Source organism: Oenanthe melanoleuca, chromosome 3 (genome assembly GCF_029582105.1).
Source record: "Oenanthe melanoleuca isolate GR-GAL-2019-014 chromosome 3, OMel1.0, whole genome shotgun sequence".
NCBI lineage: Eukaryota > Metazoa > Chordata > Aves > Passeriformes > Muscicapidae > Oenanthe > Oenanthe melanoleuca.
The window spans coordinates 82,608,388-82,626,769 of NC_079336.1; the positions used below are offsets into that span (position 1 = coordinate 82,608,388).

Consider the following 18,382-nt stretch of genomic DNA (forward strand, 5'->3'; position numbering starts at 1 on the left):
CATTATGGTTGCTAGGTTTCATTAAAATGAGCAAAAGGCTGCATAGCGTAGCAGAAGAAAATTGGTGTTTGAAGTTATCACCCAGAAATCAAAACATGAAATTTAAATTAGAAGGTGTCCAAGCAACACGACACCAAAGCCTAGCACTGATAATGAAAAGTAGGAAGACAGGGAGTTTGCAGGGATATTAAAGGAAGACAGCACTACTAGCAACACGCTCCGCAACAGCGATACCTTGAATTCTGCACTACTGCGTGTAAGGAGTTCAAAACATATTACAAACCTCCATTAAGCCTTGCTGCGTTCTTCTGAGTTATTTAAATTTTGTTATCGCTGATTTGCAGCTGGCAGGCTGAGGCACGATAAGGCACCAGGCTTATCTGGAGTTATGGGATGACTCAGTAGGATGCTGGGGGCTGTAGCCTCCCTGCTAGCCTGCTGATGGCACAGCTACCCCACACCATTGCTCTGGGGCTGCTCTGCCAGCCCCCTCCTCCAGCAGCCACTGCCATCTCAGCCTCACCCCACTTCAGCCTTCAGCTGGGCTGACACCTGTCTTTGGGAGGCTGCTGTACACCAGACCACCCAGAGCAATATGGGTTAAAGCTGCTGCTTTCCAGAGAGCCAGAGGGAGTTGTTATTCATCTGAATCACTGCAGACACCTGGCTTGCTGACTTGGCTGACAGTGGTCACAAATCACAGTGGGGACAGTGAGCAGGAGCTTGGAATGACCACCTCCAGCCAGAGCTGGCACCAGGGAAAGCGCAGCATGGCCAGCCACAGCCACGTGTGTTTCTGTGGACCTGGGATACACCTTTGGGAGCCCACAGTGTCCAACCCCAAACCCAAATGACAGCTGTGGCCAGTGTGTCTCATGGTCTCACCCATCTCCTGTTCTTCTGAGCCATACTGTATGCAAGTGAACTGTTTTTGGAACAACAGGGTTAAATTAGATTACTTAATAGATAATAAAAATGTCTCATAATTTAATAGGAATGAGAAGTGTTTGTTACAATTTGGTAGAAGTCAAGCTGTCTGACATATTTTGATATCTAAATTTGACTTTAAGTTTCTTTATAAGTTCTTCTGGAGTGTACTTTAAATATAGAGTGTCTCTGCTTCTTATGAGCAGATTAACAACTAAAATAAGTGTTCTTTTCTACCTAAAGATTAGCTATTTCCTTAATGTATAGTTAGTTGTTCATGCTACTTTTCCAAAATTCAGGCTCAAATTCCCCATTTGTATATAATTTCAGTTTCTCAACCTACATTTAGGTATCCGAATTTCTCTAAAGAGACAGAAGTACAGAGGGCTTTTGTTTGGTCTTTTTTTAAAATTTAAACATTATTAAGCTCTGCAGTTTCTACATTAGTGAATAAGCCATGCAATAAAGAGTTATAATTAAATAGTTATTTCTTTATAAAATAGGTCTTTCCAACAGCTTCTTTTTATTTTATTCTGAATTAAAGTAACCTCTTACATCTCAGTCTGAAATAGACATATCCATTTTGCAACATATTGCTAAATATCTCTAATTTACATAAGAAGCAACAGCAAAACTCCACGTACATTATGTTAGCTAAATTATTATTATTATGTAATTACATAATGGAGAAATAGCAAATTCAAACTCTTAAAATGCTGATCATGAAGTATATTAAATTATAGCATTGCATCAACTGCAGGGCAGGTGTGCTCAGTGGCACACCCTCCATCATGCAGACGATGGGATAAACTGGAGCACAACACAGCTCTTCTCCAGGAAACTGAAGGAGATTTTGCAGGTCTTTGCTGTGTCCTGAACCAGAACTAGAGCCTCTTTAGGGCTTATGGCTGTAGGTATATGGAGAAGCAATACCTAATAATTCACCATATATATGTATTTCACTAAGTCATGGATTAATGTGCTTTTGTGGGAAGGTTCCCCCTGAAATCGCAGGTAAAAAGAAATCCTTCCCAAACCTGCTTTTACATGCAGCAGACAACAGAGAGTCAGCAGGGGCAGATTTGGCTCAGGAACAGGGGGTGCATCCATCAGTGACTGCAAAGCCCCCCCACAGCCTGGCCCTGCAAGCCATGAGTGCTCTTGAGCCAATGTCAGCCTCCCAGCAGTGCAACAGAACAGTAAGAACCCATAGGAATCACATACTTCAATAATTCACTGGCTGGAAAACACTTCCAGATTGACAGATGCCTTGTTACTGCAGAGTCATGTTAAGCAATAACAACACAAATCAATAAAAATCATCAAATAATTAAGAATCTTCAGTCACTTAACATCCACTGCAACTGCCATTAGCAAGAGGTTTGAGGGTTGTTCATAAATCTCTTCAGCATATTATAAATTCCCCATGGAGCACTCAGATGCCCCAGCTATGGTGATTTATGCTGCATACCCTGCAATCCTGTCCCTGTGCTATTAACTGTGATGGTTTCACATTTAGAAATGGTGTCCTGGGAATATGGCTGAAGACACAGCACACAGGAGACACACCAGTGAGAGGAGACACAGACAGTCTCATGCAGGAGATCATGATTCACCACATAACCTGGAGGAACTTATTTACCTTCTCATTGTAAGTGTAACCCTCAGCATAAGAAGCGTGTGTCAAAATTTAATCACTTCATGGACTGTTATGTAGTCTGATTAATGATATTTAGAGAGGACTTGGAGATCCCTGGATAAAGGTTGGGGTTTTAGTCAATCTGTTATTTCTGCCTTCAGAGCTTTCATTTCTTGTGTCAGGCCCCAGAGTTTAAAGGAGTTCTTTCTAACTCTCTGCATGCACTTTGTGAAACTGGCTGCTGGTGTCAAATGCCAGTGTATTCACAGGGCGTAAACCATCTGGTTTTACTGAAACTAAATATTCCCATGTTTACTGAGGAAAATAGATGCAGACACTTTCAGTTCTTGCAGCTGTTCCTTCCCGGGAAACAGTAGGAGAAGATTTTTTTCTCTCCAAAGCAGAGGAATAGTAAGCTTGATTGACATCCTGCAAACTGCAGATCTTGCAGGCCCAAATTATTCTCCTTGTTTTACTTCAGAAGTCCTTCCCCCTTCCTCACTTGGGGAGTAACGCCTCAGCAAGTGTATTTCTCCTAGTTTGTGGGCTGTAGGACAGGCTGTCAGGGGAACTGAGATTGTACCACATGCTAATAAGCATAATTTCAAGAAAATAAAACAAAACAATGCTTCTCACACTTTTATATAGTTCTGACACAGAGAGATGAAGTAACCTGTGATATATAACCCTGGTTATGCTTCACCTTGTCCTTATTTTGCAAGCAGTTCCCAGGAGTCTCTCTCCTGTCTTCCAGTCTCTCTAACCCCTCTGGGAGCTGTCAGGATAGGGCAGGGGGAGCTGCTCTTTTTAAAAAAAATATAGGTCTTACTTACTAAATCTATTCTAATTTTTTTTAAACTGTGTCAGCATTGATTTTTGACATAAACAATCTGTTTTCTGGGAATATCTAGACCTGCCCTGCCCTGCCTTTTAAATATGCATAAAAGGCAACGATGGCATAACTACATTCACAGGAATCAAGGGTCAAAACAATCTTGCTTCAAAAAACACTATTGCCAAAGTGTTGGTAAGTATAGCACTTGTGTCTCAGTCAAAGATCTCCCAATGTATTTCAAACAAAAACTATATTAAGAGAGACAGAACAGTCTGAATGATTGGGGCACTCACTGGACACAGACCCAGACTCGAGTGCCTGGGCCAGTGGGTGTTTAATTGCTTGTACAAAGTGTTGCAGCTCCAAGCAGGGATACCAAGAGAACCAGTTTGGATGCAGGAGTTCAGAGACGAGTTTGTCACATCCTTGCTGCATGCTTCTAAATGCAAACCACTGGCTAGTTTGGACAGTCCTTAATTTGTGAGGAAGATTGAGAAGATTTTGGTTTTAGCTTAGTGTAGAAGAAGAATTATATTATTTTTTACATCTTAAAAGGTTATAACCAAAACCAACTATTTATCCAGTTTTAGTTCAAATACTGAGAAATAAAAAAGGGGCATAAAGTACTACAGAGTAGGATTCGTTGGTCTTTCTTCTTCTATCTCTTAATCTAAACTTTTTGGACAAAACAGGGATAAGTTATCTGCAGATTTTGTTCATTTCGAGATTACCTTAACACAGTTTCTTATACTTTCTGATTAAAGAGATAAGATCTGTAAATACTTTTGTAAACAAACTCTCCTAAGGAAATACACTGTCAATTGGATCACTAATTTCTGTTTCAAGTAAGAAACTGGAAAAAGGCACTGAGGAGGCAGCAGTGGTTTAGCTATTGCCACTCAGGGAGGTTATGCTCCTAATTACATTCTGGGAAACAAACCACATGGCTCCTACTGGCCTCTCCCTCCCATCCACATAAGAGCTGCAGTCAGCCCTGAGTAACACTTTGCCAAGGTGATAAAGAACATTAGAAACAAGCTATAGTGATGGGATAACACTGTAAAATACTGTCATGTACTGTCCACCAGGTAAATGATGACAGACAGATCTAGGAGGGCAATGGTTTTTTAAAGTTACAATGCCATAGTAAATAACATAAAAGTGTATGTAGTGCACTAACTTTAATGTGCAGTGAGTAGCAGAAGTTCTGGCTGAACAAACATAAGGTTACCAGGGGAGAGTAAGCAACAGCAGAGATGCTGTCAGCACTCTGCAGCTGGGGAGAAACTCTCAAATTCCCAGCAACAGCAGCATAAGTGAGAACTCATGTCTACACAGTCACAGTTGAGGGAATGACATTTACTAACACACAGTTGTTTTGCTGTTTTCTTTGGATATTTCTGTCTTTCAGATCTGACAAACTGAGTAGAAGAGCAGTGCAAATTAAAGGACACCTTGAGACAGCATGCAGATAAGGAAGGCTGACACATGAGGTATTTAGGGTAAATGACACTGAGACCAAGTAGGGGAAAGTTAGGAGCAAAGCCATCTTGGTGGACACGAGAGGAATTTTCAAAATAACTGAAAGACAATTTAGAAAGGTGAGCATTATTAATGAGATTTTGACAAGGCATCAGTCCAGCTCCCCCTTGTACTTGAATCACCAGTTAGCTGTCTTTGGCTGGTATCTGTGCATGGTATAACACCAAAAATAACTGAACATCTACCCTTGATCAAAGAGAATGCTTTCATTCACTGTTTCTTTCTGTAGCACAGAAGACAATGAGCCTCATTCTCTGATCTTTTAATTCTGTTTACTGTACTTGGATTATGCCAATGGGACATGCTAAGCTTTAACTCACTGAGGGAGAAACCCACATATTTGTGTCCCTGCTCAAGCTACAGAGAAAGGGGAGTGCAAAATTTACAGGGTATGCAGCACAGTAAGGGGACCTGCCACCCCACTGACAACCCAGGTACAGCTGGGCAGTAGCTGTCAGCCAGCCATGTTCCCAGTAAAACAAGACACTGGCACAGAATCTACAAGGAAAGAAATGAGCTGGTTTTTTTGCAGCTTGTTCTTCTTCATAGCATCTCTGCTTATATTAATTATTTTGTTGTTATGCTGCTGAATTGTTTCTGGAACATGCTGACATGCCTAGTAAAAACAGTTGTTAGGGGATTGTTTTGCTCAGTGTACCTGAAAGTTTATCATCCTATGGAGTTTGGGAAGAGGTCTTAATTATATTTTTATGCCACGGTGAAAGATAATTTCATATCCCCATTTAATTATCAATGAAGAATGTTCTGTGATAATATGTTATTATGTCTGAACCTGATGTTGTGATGGCTTAAAATAGCCTCCAGGGCAGTTCAGTTGTGTGAAACAAAACTGGGACAATTCCTAAAAGCTCAAGAGGGACTGCAGATCTATTAGTTTTGGCAGCAATAAAGTAGTTGGGATAAGGATGAACTTTTAAAAAGGGGAATAATTATTTTTCCTAGTTTAATGAGAAATGAAAGAAAAACATGTAAGGATTTTCTTAAAAAAATGTAGATTTCCAATATTAGCAGAATTTGAAAAACAAGCTATATGTACTATCATGAACTTATAAGAGCATTCATGAGATGAGTTGAAATTTTATTTCCATATATCCTGCCCACCTGTGTAGGCATTTCAAAAGAGTGTTCTTTCACCTGACTGTCTGGACACTTAGCATCATCTGATACCTAATCACGGCCCCACCTTGTCCTAATTGCTTTTGTTTTGCTCATACTCATTTTCTTCTAATCAAGAGATAAAAAAATGGGTTTCGACATTATATAAGGTGGCAGGCAGGATTTCACTGGCTTGTAGGGGCTGATGGAAAAATTCAAGTTCAAGCTCACAGAGATAAGTTTCTGTATCTATATTTAGGCATATAAAGGAGAGGTCTGTTTTTTCTAGAACATCTGCACTTTGTTACATTGTCAACATACGTGTATTTATCTGCTCTCCCAGTTCACAGTGGGTTTTCACCACCTACATTTTAAAGCACTTCTCTGTCCATCCAAGGCAAGCATCTGCTGACAGAAGTATGTAAACATGTCTTTAGAGAGCTCATCTAAAAAAAAAAAAAAAAAGTTCCAGAAATCACCAAAAAAGTACTAGGAGTACTAGCAGGTCCTGCCGCAAAGAAACACGAACCACAGTTTCCTCTGACAACTGCGTTGGAGGAGCGCTGTAAGGAGCACAACTCGTCACTGCAGTTATGACAGACTTTTTTTCATTATTATTTTTAATACACTGCGAGATGGCACAGGTGCGGTGCCAGCAGGCGGGGGGTGACCCTCGGGTGACACGGCGGCTCCCGGGGCTCATTCTCCAGCCTTTTCCCCTCGCCCGGCGCCGCCGCCCGAGCCCGCCGGGACAGCGGGGCACGGCCGGGCCCGCTCCGCTCCGCGCCTGCGCCGCCGAGCCCGCCGCGCCTGCGCACTGCGGGGCGCCGAGCGGCCGCGGCGGGCGAGGCGGCACATGCGCGCTGCCGGCGGCTGAGGAGGGGAGGAGGCGCGGGGAGGAGCGGTGGCCGCGTTCTCCCATTTAGCTGCGAGGGAGAGGGAGAAGTCGGGCGGCCGCCGGGGACCGCCGGAGGGGGGTGGGGGGAGCTACTGTCGCTGCGGCCGCCGCTCCCTGCTCCTCCTCCTCCGTGGAGCGCCCTCCACCCCGCCCTCTCCCCGCCCGGGACCGAGTCTGGTGGCCACAAAATGGCGGACGGGGAGCTGAACGTGGACAGCCTCATCACCCGGCTGCTGGAAGGTGAGCGCGGCTCCGCGGGGAGCCGGAGGGCACCGCCGCCGCTGCCTGCGGGAGGAGCCGGGGCTGCCGGGGCCAGCGGGGGCAGCGCCTTCCCTGCGCCGCCGGGCCCGGGGTGGCGGCCGGAGCGGGCTGGGCTCGGCTCGGCGCGTCCCGCCGCTGCCCCGAGCCCCGCGGAGGGAGGAGGGGCCGCTGTGCGCGGGGGGTGCCCGCCCTGTCTGGCTGCCCTCCTATTTAATAGGAATTTAAAAAAAAAAAAAAAAAAGCCTCGTTTTCTATCTTACCTTCTTCACCGCGCTGCAGCTGTCTGGCTGAGGGGCGAGCTGGGGACGCTTCGCTAGCAGAGCTCTTTCCCCCCGCCCCTCCGCTCGGGTTGTAGTCGCAGTCCTCCGTGTGTGAAATTACGTCTGCGAGCCGCGTTAGGGGTTTGTGTGTACGTGAGTGTCGGTGGGAGCAGAGGGGTTTAGTGCGCTGACATTCCTCAGCCTGCCTACGGGGCAGTCTCCCGAAGTGGCTCGCATAAAGGCTGTGAAAGATTTTCTGTGTAATAAATAGGTTTTCTGCCCTTCAAAGTAACAAAGAAGCTCACTTATTTCCCGCTTTTGGAGAAGCTGAGGAATTATTGCTAGCATTTTCTTTTTATTTAAGTTATGTTGTGAATGTTTAGTCTTCTTGGGCCTCTTCTTCCATTAATCTTTCATTCCACATTCAACAAATACCTGGTAGGCTGGAGATGAGATGAGAGTACTTGCATGGGTATGCACTGTTCATTTATTTGGTTGCTGTACTCCTTAGATAGTTGGATCACATTTCAGAAGGCTTATAGAAAGGAATTTATGGAGCATGTATAGTTTGGCTGAGTTTTGCTCAGCCTAGTTACTACAAAGCAGAGGGTTTAGGGCTTTAAGGACTTCTTAGTAGCTGCTATCTCATCCTTTTCGATGTGAAAATTAAGAGCAGCAAAATCAGTATTTAAAAATGCATAAAGTCTTTGAAGTTGTGCTTATGTTTGTGATGCAAGGTATGAAGTGTAGTATAGTATGAAGAAACAAGTATCAGTTGAAGTTTCTCTTAGATCGCTAATGCAGATAAAACTCCCTTTTTCTGGATGTTGAAACATAGATTAATAGGTAGGTTTTTAAGACAAACTAAATAATAACTTAGTAAGTGTTGACATTTTAGGGCAGATATTTGGAAGGGGGCATTAAGATATATGTATATTTATGGTTCTGAGATACTTTCAATAATATATTTGAAAGATACTTGTATCACAATAGTGTAGTAATTTAAATATAGATTGCTTTAAGAGGAGGGGATTCTGCAGTGTTTTGGCATGCAACTTGTTGGATTGTTCTGTTTCCTCTTAAATATTACTCTGCTTTTTGTTGTTGTTCTGAAGAACGTGTATGTGTTCCATACAGTTTACATACACCATAAATACTTGTGTTACAACTTTGTAGCTTTTTGGGTTATGGGTCTTACCTTTTGTTTCAGTAGCCTAACTTGTGCTTTTTGTCTTCCATAGTGCTTTAATCTTTAGGGAAATAGGTATGTACAACTTCTGAACGAAGCCTTACTTGTAATTTTTCTTCTCTGTTTCTGAGTCTGTTTTTAACTCTGAGCAGAGATTATGAAGACTTTTAAGGGGAATGGGGTTCTTTCTTTATATTTGTCATCTGCTTACGTTAGAGGAGTGCCTTGTACAACATCTTGTATCTGAAACGCAGCAGGTAATCCTTACAGGTTTTGTTTGAAAAAAATGGCAGCAATTAAAGGAATGTGTTCTGTGGTTGATTATTTTTGCTTTCTTTTTACCATATTTTATTTGTTGCATTGCTAGCATATAGCATTCTAAGCTGTGGTTCAAATAGCAGTGTTCCACAATGAAGGGGTTTTTTGTTGGGTTGTTGTTTTTTTTTTTTTTTGTACAATTGACAGCTCACATTCTGGAGCTCATGCTGTTGCTTAGCTGACCTGTTCTGGTAACATGAGTATGAATCCCTCCCCACGCTGGTTGCGCAGAAAAATTTCTGTTGACTCTTATCTCCAGTTAAATTGTTCAAAGCAAGTTGTTTGGCTCCATTACTCACACTTCAACTTTGACTTAAAAGGATAAGGAAACATGGCTTTTGTGGTGAAATAATAAAGAGACATTTTCGTTAAAAGTTGTCATGCAGTATATATTTACTCCTTTTGGTTGCTTTAAGTGAATTGTATGGCTTTGAGTTTGAATAACAGTCTGCAGCTGTCTCTCAGTGCTGCTACACCTTATTTTTCAAGGGTAGCAAATACATATCAAAAGCCACAGCAACAGGAAACTTCACTGCTGTCACTGGGTTGCTGGGTGGTGACACCTGTTTCTAGGCTGTGATACTAGCTGTCAGGAGTTCTTGCTCCTACTTTAATTAGGTTACTCTAACTGTTTTTATCCTTGTTGCTTCTGGGTTATATGACGTGTTAACTTGCCTTTTGATTGGAATTACCTACTTAGATTGTCTTACTTTCTTTGTATTTAATTGTGATTTTGGCTTCTTTTCGAGATACCAGTATGAAATGGCTTACATCTAGGAGAGTTCAAGAACATCTTCCCAGTCCTCAAGGAGTGTGCCATATGCTTATCTTGAATGTATACTTACTTAGGAGATTATTTGAGTGCTGAAAGCCAGATCGATGGCCTCTTAAGTTAAATTTAGAGATAATTTTCTTAGATTCACCTGAACCAGGGTGTAATGGATGTTAATAGTCTTCTAGGACATCAGCTTTTAATTTTCATAGTCTTTAGCTTTTAATTTCTGTATTCCTTTGTATATACCAAGTTCTTATCCCCTATTCATTAGCTAAGTGGTGAATTTAGGAATGGTAGGATCTCATTTTGAATTGCCTTTCTCTTGCAATGTGTCTAGTACTTGGCCACTAGTTAGTGATACCTTTTAAGTAACTTCTCACTTTTATATAACGAGGAAGGTAAAAACTCAAGTGTATGCATGAAGTCTGAACATAGCAATGCTTTATTTTATTTTGTCTTCGTCTGCCAGGTACCATCTGCCTGATTTAAGTTGTCCTTCCTGTTGCTTTACTAGAAGAATGAGGGAGATGCTGGTGCTCTGACATGTGTGCTGCACTATCTTGGAGACACTTGGAGTTTTATTGTCTGTCATGAGTGAATCTGCAAAGATTTGCAGGTCATTTAAATACAGAATTCCATGACTTTGCTAGAAGAGACTTAAGAGTGATACCTGACCATGAAAGTGAATAAGTCAAATTCATTGAAAGAGTGTTTCCTTCTTGTGCTGGTATGCAGAATCACAGGTCAGGCTTAGCTGTGTTATGGTACACAAAGATGGTGGTCTTATTTTTGCTTCAGTGTGTGTACTTATTTCATGGTTTTGTTTTTTTTTTTTCCTTCCTACCATCCCAGCTATGCCATCTGGTGGATAGAGTTTTTTCCCAGTCTGTTCTAGCTGTGGACAGCAAAGGAATATACACATGTGAGACTGCCATGAGCACATCAGATGTGGAATACAGAATCATAAAATGGTTTGGTTTGGAAGGAGCTTGTAAAGGTCACCTGATACAACCCCTCTCCAGTGAGAGGGACAGCTTCAACTAGATCAGGTTGCTCAGAGCCCTGTCCAGTGTGATCTTGAACGTTTCCAGGAATGAACCATCCAGCACCTCTTTGGGCAACCTGTTCAGTGTTTCATCACTGTCACTATAAAAGAATTTCATCCATATATCTAGTCTTAACCTACTTTTTAATTTTTTAAGTATAAATATGTTCCCCTTGTCTGATTGCAACAAGCCCTATTAAAAAGTCTGTCCCCATATTTTTTATAAACCCTCTTTAAGTATTGGAAGGCTGTGATTCACATGTCTTCTTGAAATCCTCCTCTCCAATGTGAAGAGAAGTTTTTTCCCAGTACAGCTTTTTTCTCTTGGGCTCTGCAGCTGAAATTGCTACTTGTGTTTTGCCTTATCTAGGAATACCATGTATCCTTATGTGGGAAATGCCCTGAAATTTGCAACAATGCTGAACTAAATGGGTGCACCATTCAAGCCAGCAGCCAGATTCTAAGCTAGTTTGAGTTTAGTGGTGTGTGGAAACAGTTGCCTCTCTATCAAAGCAAAGATACTGGAAGAGGTGTAACCTTGACTTGTAAAGAGTGCTGGGAATGGTGTTAAGTAACATTTCCATATTTCTGTCGGGGTGTTGGGCTTCCTGTTTCTGTGCTGTCTCTTAAACTGGGTATAAGGCAGCCCAGCTGGAATGAATCTGTGCTCTTTTAAGTTTATAGGTGTCTGTGTTAGTAAACAATAGGGAGTTTACCATATGGAAGAGAGGATGTACTTAAGGTTACTGTGTCGGGGTTTCCCTAGGTACAAGATGGCTTTCTGTAAAGGGATTTCATTTATATTGCTGTACAAACAAATTTTCCTTGTCTGAGCAAGACACCTTGCTTGCCTAAATTTAGCTGTCCTAATTAAAATGAACAATTAGACTTAATCTGACTGAACTTAATGTGCATTTTTTCTAAACAAATTTATTTTTAGGGAGGCTACTAGTTCTGGTAGTACCGATGCACCATGAAAGCTGGGAAATACTTGCCCAAAAAGAGACTTGTTGCTCTACAGGTAGATCTAGGGAATGGTTATTGCTTCTATGTTCAGCTAAAAGGGTGATTTTTATGATTGCCTTAATGAAGCTGATTGCATGGTGTTCTTACTGTGTCATGTGATGCCCTCTAAGAAAGTTGCAGGCTTCACTTTCTTGTGATTTCGGAGGTCTTACAGGTTGTGATAAACATAGAAATTTGAATATTACTTGACTTTCATTTTAAAAGTTAGATTTTTAACTTCTGTGAAATAATTGGGATTTTTCCTATTAGTTTTAAATAGTATAGAGCATCCTGGTCAAATGTGCTACAGTCAGTAACATTTCTTATTTTGTTACTGTCTTAACTAATTAATGTATCCAGCCAGCCTGATGGTGTGGTGTTATGATATGATAGTATTGCTTGCAGTTCCAGGCTCTGTAACTGATGCTGAAAAAGAGGCAGTTGTAGAGAAATAAAATAGACCTTAATGATCTGTTGCAAAACGATATAAACAAACCGTGGAGATGAATCCTGAATAAACAAGAGTTATTACCTGGTTTGGTGTGACATCACTGGATAATTTTCGTACTAGAAAAATATACAAGAGTAACTATAAATGTGTTGCTTACAAAGGATTTTTTTTTAAGATAGTCTTTAAAAAGAGGAAGAAACTAGGCAGTTTTGGTATGTTTGTAGGAGGGTCAGTGTTGTATTAGGCAGAGAGGAGAGATAGAAGAATGAAGTCTGTTTCGGGGTTTGTACAGCAGTGCTGATATCAGCCACTTCATCTTTAGCTTTATAAGTGCATGACGGATGGAATGGTTGGCTTGAGAAATTGCACTGAAGGCCAAGAGCCCTGCATGAGGCAGTGCTCTGGGGTTCTTTATTCTGTCTGGCTGTTCTGCCGCTTGAAGACTCGGTGATTCAGTAACTGTTTCCTTTAGATACTTTGCAGCACAGGTTTTACTTGAGTCATTCACTGTCTTGCTCACTCACAGCTAAGTCATAGTATAAAAGGAGAGAAACCGTTCTTATTTAAGAACACTGCAACTATAAAGTGTTAAAATTTCTCTTAAATGCTCATTAGTTACCACCAAAGGTAGGTGTGTAACTTGTTTTTCTTTTTTTTAAAAAAGAAGGAACTGCGCTGCTAAACCATAGACTGTGGTGAATGCAGCTTGCTATATTTGGCTGTTACTCACTAAGATCAGATGAGTACTCTGTGAAGGGGAGTGTATAGGGGAATCCACTCTTAACTACAGCCTGAGGTGCCTCTAAAGGTCTCTGGTTTAGAATTTGAACATTGAAATCAACCTTCTGTTGTATGATTTGTCCTAGTGCATTGACTAGGACTTGTTTGTTTCACAGTATCGTCTTTTCTGGGTTTGAGGGGGGGAGTGTTTGTTTTTGTTTGTTTTTTGGGTTTTTTTTTATACCAAGCTTGATACAGAGCTTTTTTGTTTACATCCCAGGTAGCTATTGGTTAAGTACCAGAGATACTGATGTGCAGAAGTTACACCCAGGTTTTTGTATCATAACTTCAGTAACTTCTCTCCTTGGTACTTCCCAGAAGTTACTTCATAACCTTGTAATTTACCTTCACCTTCCTTGAATTTTAGGACTTTTATTAGCATTTCTTTAGGGGAAAAGAAAGTCATCCTTTGAGCAAGAAGCTGAAATTCTTTGTTTCATGAAATTTTTATGCTAGGTTAGCTTTCCAAGTAGACTATGGCAGGAATTAGTATCACTATATAATACAGCATTGTGAGAGGCTTCTACCTTTGGTTTTGCTGGTTGCTTGAGTTGTAGGTTCAAGTGTACTTAAGCGAACAGTAAATACAGAACATGTGATCTTGTCCTTCAGCATTGATTTTAGCAATTCTTGGAACTATGTGTGATGCAGAATGACTGAGACATCAATTTGTGGAACTTCTGAGTAAGGAAGCAGGTGGTCTATGAAAAGCTAAAGGAATGGGTAAAGGTTGCATGCTTTCATGGGCTTTACTGGAGCATCCCTGAAGCAATTTTACATAGTCGTTTCTAATAAAGCCTCTTCTCCATGAGTGTTAGTTTTGCTGGATAGTACGTATTTAAATAATGTAAATTCAAGTTTGGATAGAACAACACCAATTCATTGTTAGGGTTTTTTTTTCAATTAAAGGCTTGTACAGTCTCTTACTGTGCAGTGAATTTGTGCTTGATGTTAAATAAGCCTGCTAAAATGAGTTCACAAGCAGTCACTGTTCTTCAGCAAAATACTTAATATCAAGGTCATCTAGTGCAGGCAATTTTAGAAAGACTTTAAGTTTACTTGCATATAAAAGCACAGTTTTTCAGGAAGAAACCTCCCTGGAAGACTGACTGTTCTATTTTTAGTGAGAAATTTGGGTGATGTACCCTAGGAATAGTACAGGGATTTGCTGGGCACACCGCAGAAGAGCTGTATGTTCAGCGATATGTTCTTGCTGAATTGAGCAAAGCTCTAACAGGTTCATTTATATTGTTGCTGTCCACCAGTGTAACTTGTGAATGAGAGCTATTCTAAGCTTAGTTCTGTCACAGCAATTCTGAAAATTTAAAACTTGTGTTGCTGGCTTGACTGTTTTGCTGCAAGGTAGGTAGGGAGTAGCTGCTTCTCAATGGCCGCTGAACAAGTTAAATAACAGAAGATATTCTGAGGGAGTAGAAGTTTTGCTTTTAAAATTGGTAGTTGCTTTTAAAATCCAGTATCGGATTCTTGACTTAAACTCATGAAAGTATGTAATTTGGATTTAAAAAATACTGAGAGCGGATAACTTCAGAACATATTTCCAAAAATCAGTGTGATGACTGCTTGTTTTTTTTCCCCAAGTCATAGGTAATGCCACTTTAGCTTTCAAATCTGTTCTGCTCCTACTATTGACAGGCTGTTTAACATTTGCCAAATATGCCAAAGTAATTTTAAGTACAAAAAACCCCTCTGTTAAAAGTCGGTGTTTTTAATCACCAATGACTAAACGTTCCACAGAATGTGGGGGGAGTGTAAGCTCAAGGGAATTGCTTGTGTGCAGTTTGTAAAATTGCATGCTTGCAATCTTGTGTTTGGGGGTATTTTTTAGATCTGCTCTGGCAAAATTGATTTCTAAAGCCATAATTTCAAACACAAACTTGGCTAGCGCTACTGTGGAAAAAAGCAGAACTAGGTCCTTACTCTTTCACTAGCCCTGTCTCAAGTGCACAGAGACTGTATTCTTCAGCTTGGGAAGTATTTAAATTAAATTTTTGATTTGTTCTGTCTTTGTTCTAGGAAAAAAATATCAGCTCGCTCATGCAGTTTACTGTTGGCCACTGTGTGGCCACATAAATGCAAAAAACCCAGAGTGAATGGAAGGGAGAGTGCTTATTAGCAATAATGCTGACCCAATTTTTGTGACACTAGGGAGAGGGCTCTGAGTTTTGATGTTATGAGTATTACATCCAGTAAACAGGACACTGCGATCTTGGAAACTGACACCAGGTAAATGCTTAGGGTAGCTGTGCATACCACAGCTGACTTAGTAATTGAAGAAACTATTAATGATGGCACAAAATGAGCCTCTTAGTTACTTAGAGAGGTACACCAGAAGCAGTGTGACAGAAGAGGTTAAATACATTTTTTCCATTTCCTGAAAGGGTATGGAAAAAAGCGATGCAAGTGGAACTTGGAACAGCCGATTCTTGACCCGCTTGCCTTTTTCTTTCCAGTACTGCATTATATAATCTACTACTCTCTGGCATGAGTTTGGAGGGATTAAAAAAATTATTATATTTTGCTGAAGTTTTTCTTACCTGCCACTGTGCAGCTCATGTCTTGGATTGCTAATTACCGTCACGGAACTTCTTAAGGTTGCTTACAGTGATTGTGTGGATGCAGAGATTATTCTAATATCAATTAGAGTAGCTTTTCGGTGACTGTAGGATTTGTTGTGCTAAAATAAGTCTCAGTGTTAAATGCATATATTTGCTTTTTTCTTTTTATCCTGTACTGTGTCACTCTGCTTGAAGCTCATTGGAGGAAAGGCTTGTTCTGTCAAAGAACTATGCACGTGAGTTTGTGTATTACAACAGGAAGTGCTGTCCCTATCAAAAGGCTAATTTATGTAAATCAAAGCTTGTTTACAGCATCTGCATTTTAGATTAAAGAGAATTATTTTACTTTAATGTTGATATGGTATTTCTGCTCTGGGTAACTGACAGCTGTTAAAAATGATGGTTTTCCCAATGCTGTTAAAGACTGTGAGTTACAGATTTTGCAATGTGTGAAGCTATGACTTGAGTAGTTAGCTATAGTAATTTGTAAAAGAGTCTGAAAAACATCTCTTAGACTCTCGATCTGGTCCTTAGAACCTCCCCTTCAGTCTGTTCTTGGGGGTTTGGCTTTTGAAAAACTAAATGCAGTGTTGCTTACAATCCATACAAAGCTCAGCTGAGTCAAGGGAACTTGAACAAAATTCTAGTTGTAATGTAAGCTGCTGAAATAAGTGCTTAGTCTTACTTGTGTACTTGTACCACAGCTGTGGCACATCTGTTCCGGATGACTACTTGGCAAACCTTCCAGTGTGTTTGTGAATCCAGTGAAGTGCTGAGCCATTCAGGGTCACAGGAGCCTCTCATTTCTCAATATGTAGTACTCCTGTTGCTGATCAGGGAACTGTGGGAGAAAACTGCTTTTATCTTAATTAGTGTTGGTGGTTATCCCAGGTTTTGTATTACTCCAAATCCAACTGAACCTAAGTGTTCACCCTGGAGCTGCCAACTTTTTGGGTGGAGGGTGCATTTGCAAAGATGCGTTGGCTCAGATCTGCACCCTTCCCAAAGCATGGAAGTGACTGATCATCAGGTGAGTGCTGTCTCCTCTGCTGAGAGTGATAGACCTGTCAGAGTTGTAGAAGTCTCTTAAGATCTGAAGTGAGGTATTAAGTTTTCTGTTGGGACTTACAGCATTTAGGGTTTTACTTTTAAAGAGCTACCATCAGGGCACTGACTGGCAGTTAACTATGAAGTCAGGATCTGCATGTTCTGTGTCTTCCTTCTCATGAAAAAATCCAGCACCACTCAAAGCATCAATCCTATAAAGCAAATGTTCCAAGTTTAAACCTCTGTGTGAGTTTCAAAGGGAGCTAAAGGCTGGTGTTGTAAGAAAAATTGATTGGATGTAAGTTATTTTAAGTATTATGGGTGCCCTACTTGAACTGTTATCTTAGTTTTGATCTCAGTGCTTGGTCTGGTGCTGCTTGTGGTAACATTAGTGTTAACATATAGTTAACATTAGTGTGGTAACATACAGTGGGCTTTCCTGGGTTTGAGTTCCAAAACTAGAGTGGATATAAGTGTGCAGTTCCAGTTTTTGGTTTTGATCTGTTTGAAATTCTGGTATTGCAAAGCATCATGAAAGTTAAATACAGAAGAGACTATCACTGCTTATGGTTAAAAGAAAGCACTGTCTGTAGTGGGAAGACATGACTGGAAAGCTGGTTGTGCTGTATGGTGCTTTGGTGTGACTTTATTGCAAACTGTGGGTCTAAGATACAGTAATTGTTTCATTAAAATTATAGCCATTGCAATATGAAGACTCTGCTTGTGTATAATGGCAGTTTATTGTCCCTATCAGAAAGAGTTCCAGGTCTCTGAAGGGGATCATTGTAAGCTACTGGAATGCAAGCATTTGAAATGGGGATTATTGGAACATTGTTGTACCTTGAAGATTGGATAGCCAAGTCCTGTGTGAAGCTGTCAAGCCTGAGTTTTTGTTTGGTTGTATTTTTTGGGGTGTTTTGTTTTGGGGTTTTTTTTTTGTTTTTTTTTTGTTTGTTTGTTTGTGTTTTTTTTTTTTTTTTTGTTTTTTTGTTTTTTTTGGTGGTTTTTTTTTGGTTTTTTTTGGGTTTTTTTTTTTTTGTTTTGTTTTGGTTTTTTTTTGTTTTTTTTTTCTTTGCTAACAGTGGGGCTGAAGATACATCTGTAAGAACATGGCTCATTTGTTTGAGATGTGATGAAATGGAGGCCTGTAGGCATATATTGTTTGCGACTCACACTGATTATTTCTGATGTCTGCCTTTGTAGTCTTCTAATATGTAAGTGAACATCTTAATGCATGAAGAATAACATAAGTGTTGCTAAAATGCTGTTTGTTTTCTCGAGTATAGCTGAAATCTTAATTAGCTAGAGGAATGTGACTTACCATAAATAAGTATCACCTGATATTTATTACCAGGTGATAAATATCAGCTGGTAGTGATTCAGAGTGTCACTGAAAGAAGTCCTATATGACACAGCCTTTTTCTTGCAAGGTTCTAATGAGCTAAGTATTTCCAATATATCCTCAGCTTCAGATAGACTATTCCTCCTGCTCTTTTGGCACTCAAGCTAGCTGTCCCGGGATCTAATTTCATGTCTCTTCCCTGCTTTTGAAAACTGTTCCTCAGTTCTGCCTTTTCACATGTTCCTGTGATTGCTTCCTAACCTCTGTTTGACAAGTGTCTGGTGTTTATTAAAAATAAATATTTACAGCACAGTGTTGGTGTGGCCAGATGTGCAGTTACACTGGGACAAGATAACCAGAGCAGGGCATTTTGAGT

At 40.6% G+C, this 18,382-nt stretch overlaps 1 protein-coding gene and 1 long non-coding RNA gene across 2 annotated transcripts in view; both read left to right on the top strand.

Annotated features, from left to right (window-relative positions):
- Positions 1 to 6,746: 6,746 nt before the first annotated feature.
- The window catches only part of PPP1CB (protein phosphatase 1 catalytic subunit beta), a 29,189-nt gene continuing 17,553 nt past the window's right edge, over positions 6,747 to 18,382 (top strand). Inside the window, exon 1 of the mRNA XM_056486423.1 lies at positions 6,747 to 7,197. Coding sequence (XP_056342398.1) covers positions 7,146 to 7,197 — 52 coding nt within the window. The 5' untranslated portion in view covers positions 6,747 to 7,145. The remainder of the gene's footprint in view (positions 7,198 to 18,382) is intronic.
- LOC130250598 (uncharacterized) lies at positions 7,208 to 17,878 on the top strand. The gene is made up of 3 exons (XR_008840007.1): positions 7,208 to 7,627; positions 16,509 to 16,647; positions 17,419 to 17,878. It is a non-coding gene; the product is annotated as an uncharacterized LOC130250598 (long non-coding RNA).